Raw genomic sequence first — 14204 nt, forward strand, 5'->3', positions numbered from 1 at the left:
CCATGGCTCTGCTACAGGACCAAGAAAAACATGACTAAGGAAGCAGAGCCATGACAGAAGCCCCCCCTTTAATGAGCACCTCCAGGTGCTCACCAAGGGGTAGACGGACAAGACAAGGCAGACCGAGACAAAGACAAAAACCAGACAAACATGGTGAACATGACAAGGGGTAGACAGGACAACAAGACTACAGGACTGGGGTGGGATAACAAGAACAACAAACATGGGAGGGGGGGTGGGGCAAAACAAGAGTTCACGGGGGAAAACCAAAAGGGTTGGGGGGAAAGTCCCAGTCCCCGGCTGCGCTCGAGGGCGCGAGTCCTGGGGGACTTAGGAAAGTCCGGGGGGAACAGTCCTTGCCCTGGGAGTCTCCCAGGGACCGGCTGGACAGGGCTTGACGCCGGCTGGAAGGCCGGCTGGACAGGGCTTGACGCCGGCTGGAAGGCCGGCTGGACAGGGCTTGACGCCGGCTGGAAGGCCGGCTGGACAGGGCTTGACGCCGGCTGGAAGGCCGGCTGGACAGGGCTTGACGCCGGCTGGAAGGCCGGCTGGACATGGGCTGACGCCGGCTGGATCACCGGACTGGACGCCGGCTGGATCACCGGACTGGACGCCGGCTGGATCACCGGACTGGACGCCGGCTGGATCACCGGACTGGACGCCGGCTGGATCACATGACTGGACACAGGCCTGGACACAAGACTGGACACAAGACTGGACACAGGCCTGGACACAAGACTGGACACAAGACTGGACACAAGACTGGACACGGGACTAGACACAAGACTGGACACGGGACTAGACAAGACTGGACACGGGACTAGACACAAGACTGGACACGGGACTAGACACAAGACTGGACACGGGACTAGACACAAGATTGGACACGGGACTAGACACAAGACTGGACACGGGACTAGACACAAGACTGGACGACCGGACTGGCAGCCGCTGCCCGGGTTGGAGTCCACGCTGCCGCCGTTGCCTCTTCTTCTTCCGCCAGCCACCCGGCTGGTGGTCGGGTGATGGAAGGAGGTATACGGAACGGCTGGCTCCGGCTGGGACTCCTCGGAGGTGGTCCCCAGGACGCTCGCCTCCCCCGCTTGCCCACGAGGCTGGTGGACGGTGGAGAGGCTGCCGAGAGTGAGGGGGATGGCGTGGCGATGCCCACAACCCCGATCTGCAGGAACCACCCTCAGGATCGTGACCAGCGAAGATGGGTAATTGGAATATGTTGAACCGTGGACTCCACCGCTCCACGGGGACAGCCACACAGCGTTGAAGTCCAGCGGCCCCAACGCCCTCATCTCCGCCCTCGAGAGTGGATTCCTGAGACCGGAGTTGAAAAGCACGGCAAGACTCCTCCTCCCCAAAGACGCCATTCTCGGCGACGATCCAGGAACCTCTCCACATAATCGTCCAGCTCTCGCTCCCCGGCGGATTCCGCAGAGGAGGCGAGCTAGGTGGGACCGTCCAGTGTTCATACCGCTGCCTGCTGGGTTCTGGGGTGGCTCTTGTATTCTGTCACGGTAGGGTGGAGAGAAGAACCCAAGCGCAGGCAACGGCAGTGAAGGGGTTAACAGATAAATTTATTTAACAAAACAAAGAACAAAAAAAACACCCACGAAGGGGAAAAGGCGGCACGAACAAAACTATAGAAATAAAAAAGAACTTCCCACGATGTGGGCAAAACTGAAAAGAAAATAACACTAAACTCAAAGACTTACGACACAAACGTCTAATAAACAAGGCACGAAACTCACCGAACAGCAAGGACACAGGAACATCGGTAAGCACACAACAGCAAGCGACCACAACACAATAGTACACGCTACAAATACAAGAGCACAGGACAAAGAAACAAGAGGGTATATATAGGGAAGACAAACGAGGGATAACGACATGGGGCAGGTGTGGGACATTAAACACTCAGGGAAAGACAACGAGGAAACGAGAGGAATGGGGCCAATGACAAGACACTGGAGAGAACGTTATTATTGTCAAACGGACAATAATATGTTTCTCTCCACACATAACCAAAGACTTTGTCATGGCTCTGCTACAGGACCAAGAAAAACATGACCAAGGAAGCAGAGCCATGACATGTTTATTGAATGTTTAAAACAGTTTATTTATCATAATATAAAACACATAATACAAGCAGTCACAATGTCGTTCAAAAATACAGATATTCCAAGGGTACCAACGCGAAACGATCGATTTGTATGAGGAACAGATGCGAAAGCGATCACCGTCCGCCGTAAATCTCAAATCCAGTGAAGAACGACGTTCAAAATTTGCTGCCAGAGGAAGTTACGTCAGCTTCGATGCCATTGGCTTTCCCGTGGCTCTTGTTTTTGTCTTGTCTCACAAGTTTTGACCATGTGCATAATGAGAATAATGAGCCAGTGGGATATGTGAGATGTTACAGAGGACTTATTTATTTCTTTGTTCCAACATCCAAGTTGCCTATAGCCTACGTTAGTCATTAATAAATTATGTTAAAACATGTATAAATGACTCATTCTTGACAAAAAGCTGTGTGCGTGCGCACATTTGAATAGCCTAATGTCGGGCTGTAAACGGGTTCAGGCTTTTAAAAAGCTGTCAATCAAAATGTACTTGTCGGGCTCGGGCCGAATTCTGTCGGGCTCGGGCACTGTCGGGCCTAACTTTTAAGGCCCGATTACAGCTCTAATTGGTACAACCATCCCCACTCTCCAACTGTACTCATCCAGAATTAGCAAAAGGGCTGGTAAAATCACTCTGGACCACCCAGCACACTCCCTTTTTGAACTGTTACCATCTGGTCGACGCTACAGAGCACTGAGCACCAGAACGACCAGACACAGGAACAGTTTCTTCCCTGAGGCAATCCATCTTATGAACACTTGACATTAAACGCGGAACACACAACTCTATTTTACATTATTTATTCACCAAATTTGCACATATCAGACCTGTACATACTGTACATAATTGTCTATATTGTATATTGTGTTTTTGCTGTTTTGTACATTGCCTATTTCTATATTATTGTATATTCAGGGCTCTAGAGTGCGACCAATTTGGTCGCATATGCGACGTAATTTCTCAATGGTGCGACTAAAAAAAATCTGAGGTCGCACCGGTGCGACCAGCCATTCGAGGGAAAAAAAGTCTCTGCGAAAGTCTCCCTGTGGTTCAACAGCAGACACATTAGGCCCATATCGTGGTCTAAACCAATCAGAGATAGTGAAGGGCGGACCCCCTCTGATTGGCCGTGGTCCAGATATTCCTGTACGTGTGTGTACGTTTGAAAATGCTGTGCTGCAGTCAGACAGAGAGAGGTGAGTAGCCTAGGCCCGTCAGATAAACAGAGTGATGTAGCCGCGGATGATGAGAGAAGATGAAAAGAACGATTGACAACTTTTTCGTTAAGAATGTTAAGTTATGGCCTGATCCGTCCGAAAATCATAACCAATGCGTGACACGCTAGACTGCGACTAAATGGTCTCATTTTGCGACAAATTTTCCTGCCAGTGGGACAAGTTTTTCTTAATGGTCGCACCGGTGCGACTGTCAAACTGATCAATGTATAATTTTTGCGTATTATAAATTTAATGCGCAGAATGCTGCGCATTCAGTTACTCATTTTCGTCTCCCCTCCTTCAACCATTTACTTATCTATCAGTGCCCCGCCCCCAAAGACGTAAGTCGCAGGTTACGGGTAAAGGTCAGTTTATGGTTCTGCGTAGGACCTACGCCGTAACCTACGGCGTAGCCTACGCAGAGCCGCGTACCCTGTGCGTACCCTACGCCATAGCCTGACGCGCACCTCTCCAAAAATGTAACAACGCGTCAACTCAACGCGGACCCTACGCGGACCGCAAGCGCTGTGATTGGTCGGTTTGGCAGCATCGTACTTCCTTCTACGCATTTCCGGCATCTTCTTCTCTGGTGTCTTCTTCCGGCAAGTTCAGAGTCCACAAAAGAACAACATGGTGAGCATCGACATCGACCAAGTTACTGAGCGTCTGATTGAAGAGGTTCGGAAATACACGCATCTGTATGACTCCTCTTCGGCGGACTATAAAGAGTTTCTAGCTTTTTGTTTAAGTAATTTAATTAAAAGTAACTGTTTTTCTACTTCGATCAGCTCCAACTCCATTAAGATGCGATCAGCTTCCATTGTCGTTTACAAACACTAGCATACACACACACAAAACATCGGCGAAGAAGAGCAAACCCATGAAAACACAAAGAGCCAACTAGCGTTTCGGCGGTGTAATTGCAGTATGACGCATACTCTCAACGCAGAACCATAAATGTTCACGACGGCGTCGTCTACGTACGTAGGCGGCGTAGATCCTACGCAGAACCATAAACTGACCTTAAGAGGCGAAGGACCGAAACAGCAGACGAGTGAAGCGCTCAATCTTGCAATTTAAATAAATATGCAGAATACAAGAATTTCCCCCGCTAAGGTACAAAACAGCAAAGATAACGAAATGTGATGCAAATATTGTATGCATGTGAAGCTAATGCAGGAAACACGTGTTTAAACTTTAAGCACTGAACTATTGTATAAAGATTTCTAACAATACTGCAAAGCATACAAAACGTTATACATCACGCTAAATTCTATTTATTTGTGAGTCGCTATTGATAGAAGCCAAACGTGTATCAATGCAGCTTTCATGATGAATAATCACTAAAAGCCTTCAGGTCTCGCGGGTTGTTTGAGATATGCGCGCGCCCAGAGAGTCAGAGCACAAAATACTAAACGGAGTTGTCTTACTCTGAAACGACATTCTTACTCTGAAACGGACATATTAACACAAAATAACCTAAAAATTCCCATATATAACAAGAAACCCTGTAAAGGTATTCAGTTTGTTTCGTGACCAAACAGTTGGGAACAAAACACGTGTTCCAGTATATTGCGCGAGCTCTTAAAGGGGCAGCAGCATAATAAAGATCTCCGTTTATAATGTTCATCAAACAACAACGGACGGGCCCAAAAACACTCACTGATATTAAAGGAATTGTGTTCTCTTATAGGAGTCGTTAACAACAAATAAAGGAAGAAAGTAGCTTTAAGAAAGATGTGCTTTAAATATGGTAAAGTGTTGAAAGAGAGTTTACATATACAATAAAAATAATTCAATCATAAACAATGATTTGTATTAATTTCTAATTGATTTATTAATGTATTAAACACATTTTAATGAAGTTTTAGTGATTATTTTTTCTTACCTCACCCCACGACTCTGGTGCTATCAAATTAAGGGCTGGTGCCACCAACTGAATAACTTGGTAGCACCAGTGCAACCTCTCTCAAGTGTTAGTCTAGAGCCCTGCTTTCTCGTAGAATTGTGCTTCAAATAAAGAACTTTATGTTGACCAGATTGTTAGTTAATCATTTATATGCCTATATGGACAGCGATTTAAAAAAAAAGTGAACTTGTAAAACTGCGATGTTAAATGCGATGCGGTCGAAAATTTGGGTGCACCTAACTTTTGTGCTGGTGCACCTAAGAAAAAAACTTAGGCGCACCAGTGCAACCAGTGCAAAAAGTTAGTCTAGAGCCCTGTATATTATTATTATTTTTTTTAATGATCTGTATTCTGTCCTGTTGCTGTCTTTCTGTTGCACTGTGGAGCTTCTGTCACTATAACAAATTCCTCGTATGTGGAAACATACTTGGCCAATAAAGCTCATTCTATTCTATTCCATATATTTGTCAGGTGCTTTGTGTCATTGTTTGTGTGTCAGACAGACATCTTTTGTACCTTACATCATGTCACATTGTGTTAAAAACAAAACAAAAAAGAGACCTTTTCATGTACATTGCAGTGTTTTTGAACCCTTACCAAACTGATTTATCTAAAAGATTTAAATATAAAGTTCATGCGGTTATTGTCACATGCACAGTGAGGAAAACAAGTTTCCCCGTACAATGAAATTCTTTCTTTGCTGTCCATATTGAATGCGAAGACAATTGCAAAACTATATAAGAATAAAAACACACCCACACATATACACACAAACATAATAAATAAAACTATCCTGCAGAAGTAGGAATATAGTCTACGTAAATATGGAAATATAGCATATGTTCATCTATATATGCAAATGTGCAACATTGACTTATGTGCAAAACAGTACAGCAACGTGTGCAAACTGAGTGCAACTACATGATAATAGTAGCAGTAACATTAACAGTATGCAATTGAAATGATGCTACTTAATAATGATTGCAGCAGCAATAACATCGCATAATGTACATATGTAATATACTGTATCTGCAGTGCATGTCCGATGAAGAAAAGATCTTTGGGATTTGATTTGTAAATTTCTATGTAAATTTCTCAGATGCAAATTTTACCTTCTAAACAAGTTAGTTTTTTTATGTTTTATCTGTTTTTCATGTTTTACCTTTGGTCTTGTTTTTTGTGTGTTAGGATGCGATAATGTTCTTTGTATGTGGGATGTGGGCACCGGGGAGTTGGTGTATCAGCTGAGTGATGCCCATCCAGATCTTATATACAGCGTAAGCTGGAACCGTGAAGGCAATGTCTTGTGCACCACCTGTAAGGACAAAGCCCTACGTGTCATTGACCCCCGTCGTGGAACTGTACTCAAGGTCAGTCTGTTCCCTTTAATTTTCTCGATGATTTTGTAGTGTTAAATGCATAGAATAAGAAGGTCTACGCAGAAAAAGTCAAGCTGAGATATGCCCTGTTTTTTATCTTTTCATTGCATCAGGTCACTTGTGGAAATTGTCAATGTTGTTCTCATGTTGTTGTTTTGCACAGATATGTGATTTTTTTATTGTTATTTAATGATGCCACACTCAGGTGCGGGAAAAGGCTCATGAGGGCACCAGGCCAATGAGAGCTGTTTTTCTGGCTGATGGGAAAATTCTTACGACTGGATTTAGTCGTATGAGTGAGAGACAGCTCGCCCTCTGGGATACAGTAAGAGCATTTAGTTGAGGAAGTTCTTACTGCTCTTTTTTGCATGGTCAACAAAATTTTGAGCAATAAATTCAGACATTAATTTATTATGAACATGACAATCAAACCTTGAGATATAAATAAATGTATAATGTCTAAGTAGTAAAGCAATTATTTGTAATCTTTAAAATGAAAATAGTTTTTTTGTTGTTTTTTTAATTAATAAATCGATAATTAAATTCTTCAAGTGGTGGTTGTACACCATGGAATGGCATCTTTTGTCTTATAACAATAGTGTGATAAAACCATAAACTGTGGATAAAAGTTTCAGCAATTATTGTGATTTGAAATTTTCATGTCAGCGGCTTGCTGTGTTTTTATGCATTAGTGCATCCATGGTAATGTGTTTTGCCTGAATTTTTTACAGGTCATGGGTTAGATCCCAGGGGAAACAAAATGTGTAATGCAATGTAAGTCGCTTTGGATAAAAGTGTCTGCCAAATGCGTAAATGTAAATATGTGTCTGACTCTGTATTTTAGAGAGATCTCTCAGAGCCAATGGTTACTCAGGAGATGGACACCAGTAACGGAGTTCTGCTTCCATTCTATGACCCAGACACCAACATGGTTTACTTGTGTGGCAAGGTAGGATTACCTCGCTTAAAATTATCACCATTAGCTGCTGCATGACACAAGCAGCTCTAACAGAGTTATGCTCTAACACAGAAATGTGATATACTATGGTATTTTATATTACATTGAGTAAAAAATTTAATTGCCATAATGCAGGTCCAGTGTTTAATTTTCTGGAGGATCTATTGACAGAAATGCAATATAATATACATAACTATGTCTTTGGAAATGTATAAAGACTTTACATAATGAAGCGTTATTTTTTTATTACCTTAGAATGAGTTATTTCTATCTACATACTGGGGCTGTACGATTTGGGAAAAGGGGTCTTATTGTGATATTGCGATTTTGGTTTTTGATTTAATTTTCAGCTCAAGTTTCAGCTCAATATTCTCTATAGTGTGCAGTAAACACTTTAAATATAATGAGTACAGCATGCCTTTAACAACTGTAAACCCTATCACTAACTTATAGTTGCAGATGTGCCTTTCTATCCAATAGATGGTTAGATCAGAATAAAGAATAAAATAAAGAATTGGATTACTTCTTAATTATTAAAGGAGTAGTTCACTATAAAATAAAAATTTCATGATAATTCACTCACCCACATGTCATACAAGCCGTCCGTGTGTTTATTTCTTCTGTCGAAAACAAATTGAGGCTTTTGAGGAAAAGTTTCCAAGGTTCTTATCCATATAATGCACTTAAACGGGGGGTGTTGGTTAAGGTCCAAATTTCAAAAAGTTTCATCGAACGAAAACGAAAAAGCCCGCTTTTCAGCCCGCGACCCTCAAAATAACAGTGCCAGTGACTCGAGACCCCCGCTATCCTCGGAGGTGGTTAAAGTATACAAACTTTGCGCGCAAATGCGCACATGCACCTATTCTACCTAAACAAACACGCATAATGGCAACACAAAAGAGCAGTCTACCATGATATTATTTTATAGTTATTTACGCATTACTTTACTTGTTGTTATACATAAACTATGATACTATATGTAACAAAGTTCGATGTAGGGAAGGAAGGAGGTGGGAACCGGCGAACATTTAAACAATAAACTTTAATCAAAAATAAACAAACAATAACACGGAAGTAAAAGGCCGGCAGCCACCTCACGGTCGACTGCCGGCCACACAAACATAAATAAAACTTAACATTTCTGGGCCCGGTCCTCTCTCGTCGGCAGTCCCGTCGCTCGTCCTCTTATGCTCCCTAGCTCCCCGTGAGGCATGCGGGACCGGTGCGCGTACAGCTGATACTCATTATCACTCACGCCACCGGCCCCGCCTTCCTGCCCCACGGCTCTCGTCCCGCCTTCCTCGCTACACTATATATTATATATTACTACAGATGGTCGAATTTCATCAAACTGATTCGAGTGCTGATGGATGTGCCTCTTTTCGTACCTGAGGACGATGGCCCCTCTGACTGTTTAATGTGTTGCTGTAAATGGACTTGCTGCACTTAACCTAATGCGGTTGCTAATGTCGTTAATGTGAAGTAATCACCTCAGGGGTCATGATCGAGGGGGAGGAAATTCCTAAGGCTGATGGCTTTTTATTTGCCTGGTTTTATTTTTAACTTAACTAATATTTTTATATTTTGTTACATTTATTGATTATATACTGTCAGGACTCGGGTTTGATCCAGGTTCACTTTTCCTCTTTCGTTTGTTTTTGTTTTTGCACTCTTCCACGTGCGCTCACGCACAGCTGCGGCCACTCTTCTGTTCCTCGCCAGTGTGTTTTGCTAGTTTTGCTCTTCGCCTTGCCCCTGTACTGAGGTACATCATCTTGTTGTTTTTGTGAACTAACCTTGTCTTCTGTCCAGTGCGGGTGTATCCGGGTTGGTGATTACCGGCCAGATCTCCTTGGACTGTCCCTTCGGTTTTTGCTACTGCCTGCTCGCTTTCGAGTTGCCTTGTCCCCCTGTGATAGAGTTCGCACCCCGGTTGACCATTGCCTGTCGACCTTCTGAGTTGGCGCTGCCCCTTTGGACTCTTTTCGCATATCGCCTGAACCCAGCCTGTCATACTACTCTTGCATTTCGTTATTTCCGAGCTTGGCTTGAGCGCGACTCTTATTTGACATTTTGCTCATAATAAACATTTAAGTTCCACCTGCTTTTGGGTCTCTCTCTCCCTGTCTCTCCAGACGTGACAATATACTGTTACGGTCTGGTCGGGTCATCATCTGGCACGGGGATTGTTTTGTTTTTGTCGAGCACATGGCTGTCACCGAGCTTTCGGCTGGCTTCGTGCTTGTGTCTGCGTCATTTGCCCCACCCTCGTGTTTCCGTATGACTTCCCCTGCACTGGTGTTTTTCCACTCCGTGTTCACAGGCCTGTTGGCACTTCACTCATTAGACATTATCGTTTCCTTAATTACTCCACACCTGGTTATGATCTCCTCGTTACGTTCTCTTTATAACTCCCTCAGTGTTTCTTGTCCAGTGTCTGTTCGTTGTGGATTATTCTGCCCCAGACTGCCCCAGGCGTAGCTGCGGCTCGCCTGTTGAAGTTAAGTTTTCTGTTTAGTTTTTCTTGTCTGAAGTATCTCAGCCTAAGTCTAGTCTAGTCGTGTCTTGTATCCAGTCTAGTTCGCTTACCTTCCTTGTTCTCCTCGCTCCTCCTTTTGGTCTGCCTTTTTCAGCAGCTTGCTTTGGCGCTCCGGTCAGTGATCACCATATTCGGACCTCTTCTCTGGGAAGGATTCTCTTGCAACCTCTCAAGGCGCAGCATTCCCCCAACCTGCCAGCGCGGACTGGAGTCGAGTGAGGTCACCAGGCACTTCCGCCCAACTCTCAGCACCGGCAACCTATCCTCGACTCACCGTGCTGACGTCTACCATCTCAGGAGTGGACTGCTCGCGACCTGTTCATACATTTCTCTGCATTCTGTTTGAGTTTAATAAAGACTGCTTTCACTTGGGTTCTCTGTGGTTCTGTCATGACAGAACGAACAGACCACTTACACGACCCAGCGGGACAGGATCCTATGCGGGTCGCGCTGCAACAACAGGGCGTCCTGCTAGGACAGCAGGCGACCTGTCTGTCCACCGCCACCCAGGGAGTTGACGTCTTGCAGGCACAGGTGGCTGCTTTGCAGCATCAGCTCGCCGAGCTCGTTCGAGGGGCTGGCCATGCAGGGAACCCCCATCAATCCCCACCTCGCGGAGCCACTCACGAGCCGGAACCGCACACCAACAGCCCCCTGCTGTATGATGGGGATCCCAACTCCTGTCGGGCGTTTCTGTCACAGTGTTCCTTGGTGTTCGCCCTCCAACCACGCAGGTATGCCACCGAGGAGACTCGGATTGCCTACATATTAACCCTTCTCACAGGATGGGCCCGCCAGTGGGGTATCGCTGTCTGGGAGGCTCAGGATCCTTGTTGCCGTTCCTTTCGGGAGTTCCGCTTGGAGATGACCAGCCTCTTTGACAGGTCGGCACGGGGTGACGAGGCATCCGCTCAGCTCTCTCGGATTACTCAAGGGCTCCATCACTGACTTCGCCATCCGGTTCATGACCCTGGCCGCCGCGTGTGACTGGGGCGCTGCGCGCACGGTTCCTTGACGGTCTTAGTCCGGCTATTGCTGATGAGATCGCTGCACTCGATCCACCCCGGGATCTGGAGGAACTCATTAACCTGTGCTTGCGGATTGAGAGTCGCATCAATGCCCGTCGCCGGCGCAACACCTCCCCGCCTGCCTGGCGTCGTCAGGATCCTAATCGGGAGAACGGACGTGAATCTGACCGGAGCGCCGCTGCTGCACTCCAATTACCACCGGAACCCGAGCCAATGCAGATCGGACGCTCACATCTGACTTCTGCGCAGAAGCAGCAACGTCTCTCCGAAGGACTCTGTTTTTATTGTGGGAAGTCGGGCCATCAGGTGGCTCTGTGTCCGGTAAAAGCCAGCGCCCACCCGTAGAACGGAGAGTCCGGGTGGGCGCCATCACAAAAACCTCTTTGACTCTGCGCACCACACTGCCGTTTCGCCTTACTTACGAAGGATGTACCCATGCCGGTAAAGCCCTCATCGATTCCGGAGCAGAGGGGAACTTTCTGGATAGATCCACAGCCCGAGCGTGGGGAGTTCCTATCATCCCCTTGCATCCACACCTCTCCTCTGTGACGCTGACGGGGCTGCCGCTTTCTACTGTCACTCACACCACTCCTCACGTAAGCCTATTTCTATCGGGTAATCATTGTGAGAAGATTAGGTTGTACATCCTCGATTCCCCCACCTCCCCTCTGGTTTTAGGGCATCCGTGGTTGTCACAACATAATCCTCACATCGATTGGGTTAACACATCTATTTTGTCCTGGAGCCCTGCTTGTCATGTGTCTTGTCTTGGTCCTGCTCCTTCGCCTGTGTCTTTGTCTCCTGTGTTTCAGGTGGATGTCACCGACCTGACCGGAGTCCCCGGGGAATACCACGATCTGCGTGCCGTGTTCAGCAGGTCCCTAGCCACTTCTCTACCTCCGCATCGACCCTACGATTGCGCCATAGATCTCCTCCCAGGCACTTCTCCGCCTAGGGGTCGGTTATTTTCCCTTTCAGGTCCTGAAAGAGAGGCCATGGAAAAGTACATTCATGAGTCATTGAACTCCGGACTCATCCGCCCTTCCTCATCGCCGGCCGGCGCGGGTTTCTTCTTCGTACAGAAGAAGGACGGCTCCCTGCGTCCCTGTATCGACTATCGAGGTTTGAACGAAATTACGGTAAAGAATAAATACCCCTTACCTTTAATGTCATCTGCCTTTGAAGTATTACAGGGAGCTCGGGTCTTTACTAAGCTAGACCTCCGCAACGCCTACCACCTAGTGCGCATTCGTGAAGGGGATGAGTGGAAGACGGCTTTCAACACACCATCGGGACATTACGAGTACTTGGTTCTTCCCTTTGGGCTGACCAATGCTCCCGCCGTCTTCCAGGGCCTCATTAACGACGTGCTGGGCGACATGATCAATCACTTTGTCTTTGTGTACCTGGATGACATTCTGATTTTTTCCCAGTCTCTCCAGGAACACACCCGACATGTCAGGAGGGTCCTCCAACGTCTATTGGAGAATCAACTGTTCGTCAAGGCGGAGAAGTGCGAATTTCACTCCGATACGGTTTCGTTCCTTGGTCACGTGATCTCACCCCGGGGCATAGAACCGGACGACGCTAAGATCAAGGCTGTCGCCATGTGGGCAGCTCTCGACTCTCGTAAAGCACTGCAGCGGTTCCTGGGGTTCGCCAACTTTTACAGGTGATTCATCCGGGGCTTTGGCCAAGTGGCCGCACCGCTCACCGCGTTGACCTCCACCAAGATCCCGTTCTCCTGGAACTCCCTTGCACAGGTAGCCTTTGATAAACTCAAGTCCCGATTTGTCTCTGCACCTGTGCTCTGTCTTCCAGATCCCGATCGGCAGTTTATTGTCGAGGTCGATGCGTCTGATGTCGGAGTAGGAGCAGTCTTGTCCCAGCGTGCCGAGCACGATGGGAAGGTGCATCCCTGCGCCTTCTTCTCCCATCGCCTCAGCCCTGCAGAACAGAACTATGATATCGGTAACAGAGAGCTGCTGGCGGTACGTCTGGCCTTGGGGGAATGGCGCCATTGGCTGGAAGGAACAACGCAGCCCTTCTTGGTCTGGACGGACCATAAGAACCTCGAGTATGTCCGTTCAGCCAAGCGGTTGAACGCACGGCAGGCCCGCTGGGCACTGTTCTTTGGCCGGTTTAATTTCACCCTGTCGTACCGGCCCGGGTCTAAGAACATCAAGCCAGATGACCTCTCTCGCCTGTTCGAGGACTCAGATCGGGTGAGGGGAGGGTCGTCAGGTCCCTGGCCTGGGAAATCGAGAGGCAGGTAGGGGAGGCCGGTTGCGGGGTGCAAATGCCAGGAAAGTGTCCGGCGGGTCGTCTTTTTGTTCCCGTTTCGCTGCATCCGGAGGTCCTCCAGTGGTGTCATTCGTCCAGGCTGGTCGGCTATCCAGGAATCAAGGGAACCCTGGCTTCCGTGGGTCAGCGGTTTTGGTGGCCGTCGGCCTCCAATGATGTCAGACAGTTTGTGTTGGCTTGCCCTGTCTGTGCGCAAAGCAAGACCACCTGCCATCCTCCCGCAGGTCTGCTTCGTCCCCTTCCCACCCCCTCCTGGCCATGGTCCCACATCGCCCTGGATTTTGTGACTGGCCTTCCCCTGTCGAGTGGACACACTGTAATTCTCACAGTGGTGGACCGCTTCTCCAAGGCGGCCCATTTCATCCCTCTTCCCAAGCTCCCATCCGCCCGAGAGATGTCTCAACTGATGGTGGACCACGTCTTCCGCCTACATGGCCTTCTGGTGGACGTCGTGTCCGATAGGGGTCCTCAGTTCATCTCCCGGTTTTGGAAAGAATTCTGTCATCAGATCGGGGCCTCAGCAAGTCTGTCGTCAGGTTATCACCCTCAGACCAATGGGCAATGTGAGCGAGCCAACCAGGAGCTGGGACGTAGGCTCCGCTGTTTGACATCTAGTAATCCTGGTTTCTGGAGCCAACAACTCTCTTGGGTGGAATACGCTCACAACTCCCTCCCCGTCTCAGCCACAGGTATGTCCCCGTTTGAGTGTTCTCTCGGATACCAACCTCCTCTGTTTC

General features: G+C 47.4%; 1 protein-coding gene across 1 annotated transcript in view; it reads left to right on the forward strand.

The window, feature by feature from the left end:
• Positions 1-14204, forward strand: part of coro1b (coronin, actin binding protein, 1B) — a 29847-nt gene that overhangs the window by 9440 nt on the left and 6203 nt on the right. Inside the window, exons 5-7 of the mRNA XM_057340145.1 lie at positions 6448-6629; positions 6844-6963; positions 7483-7587. Coding sequence (XP_057196128.1) covers positions 6448-6629; positions 6844-6963; positions 7483-7587 — 407 coding nt within the window. The remainder of the gene's footprint in view (positions 1-6447; positions 6630-6843; positions 6964-7482; positions 7588-14204) is intronic.

The sequence above is a fragment of the Triplophysa rosa genome, linkage group LG1 (assembly GCF_024868665.1).
Source record: "Triplophysa rosa linkage group LG1, Trosa_1v2, whole genome shotgun sequence".
Taxonomy (NCBI): Eukaryota; Metazoa; Chordata; class Actinopteri; order Cypriniformes; family Nemacheilidae; genus Triplophysa; species Triplophysa rosa.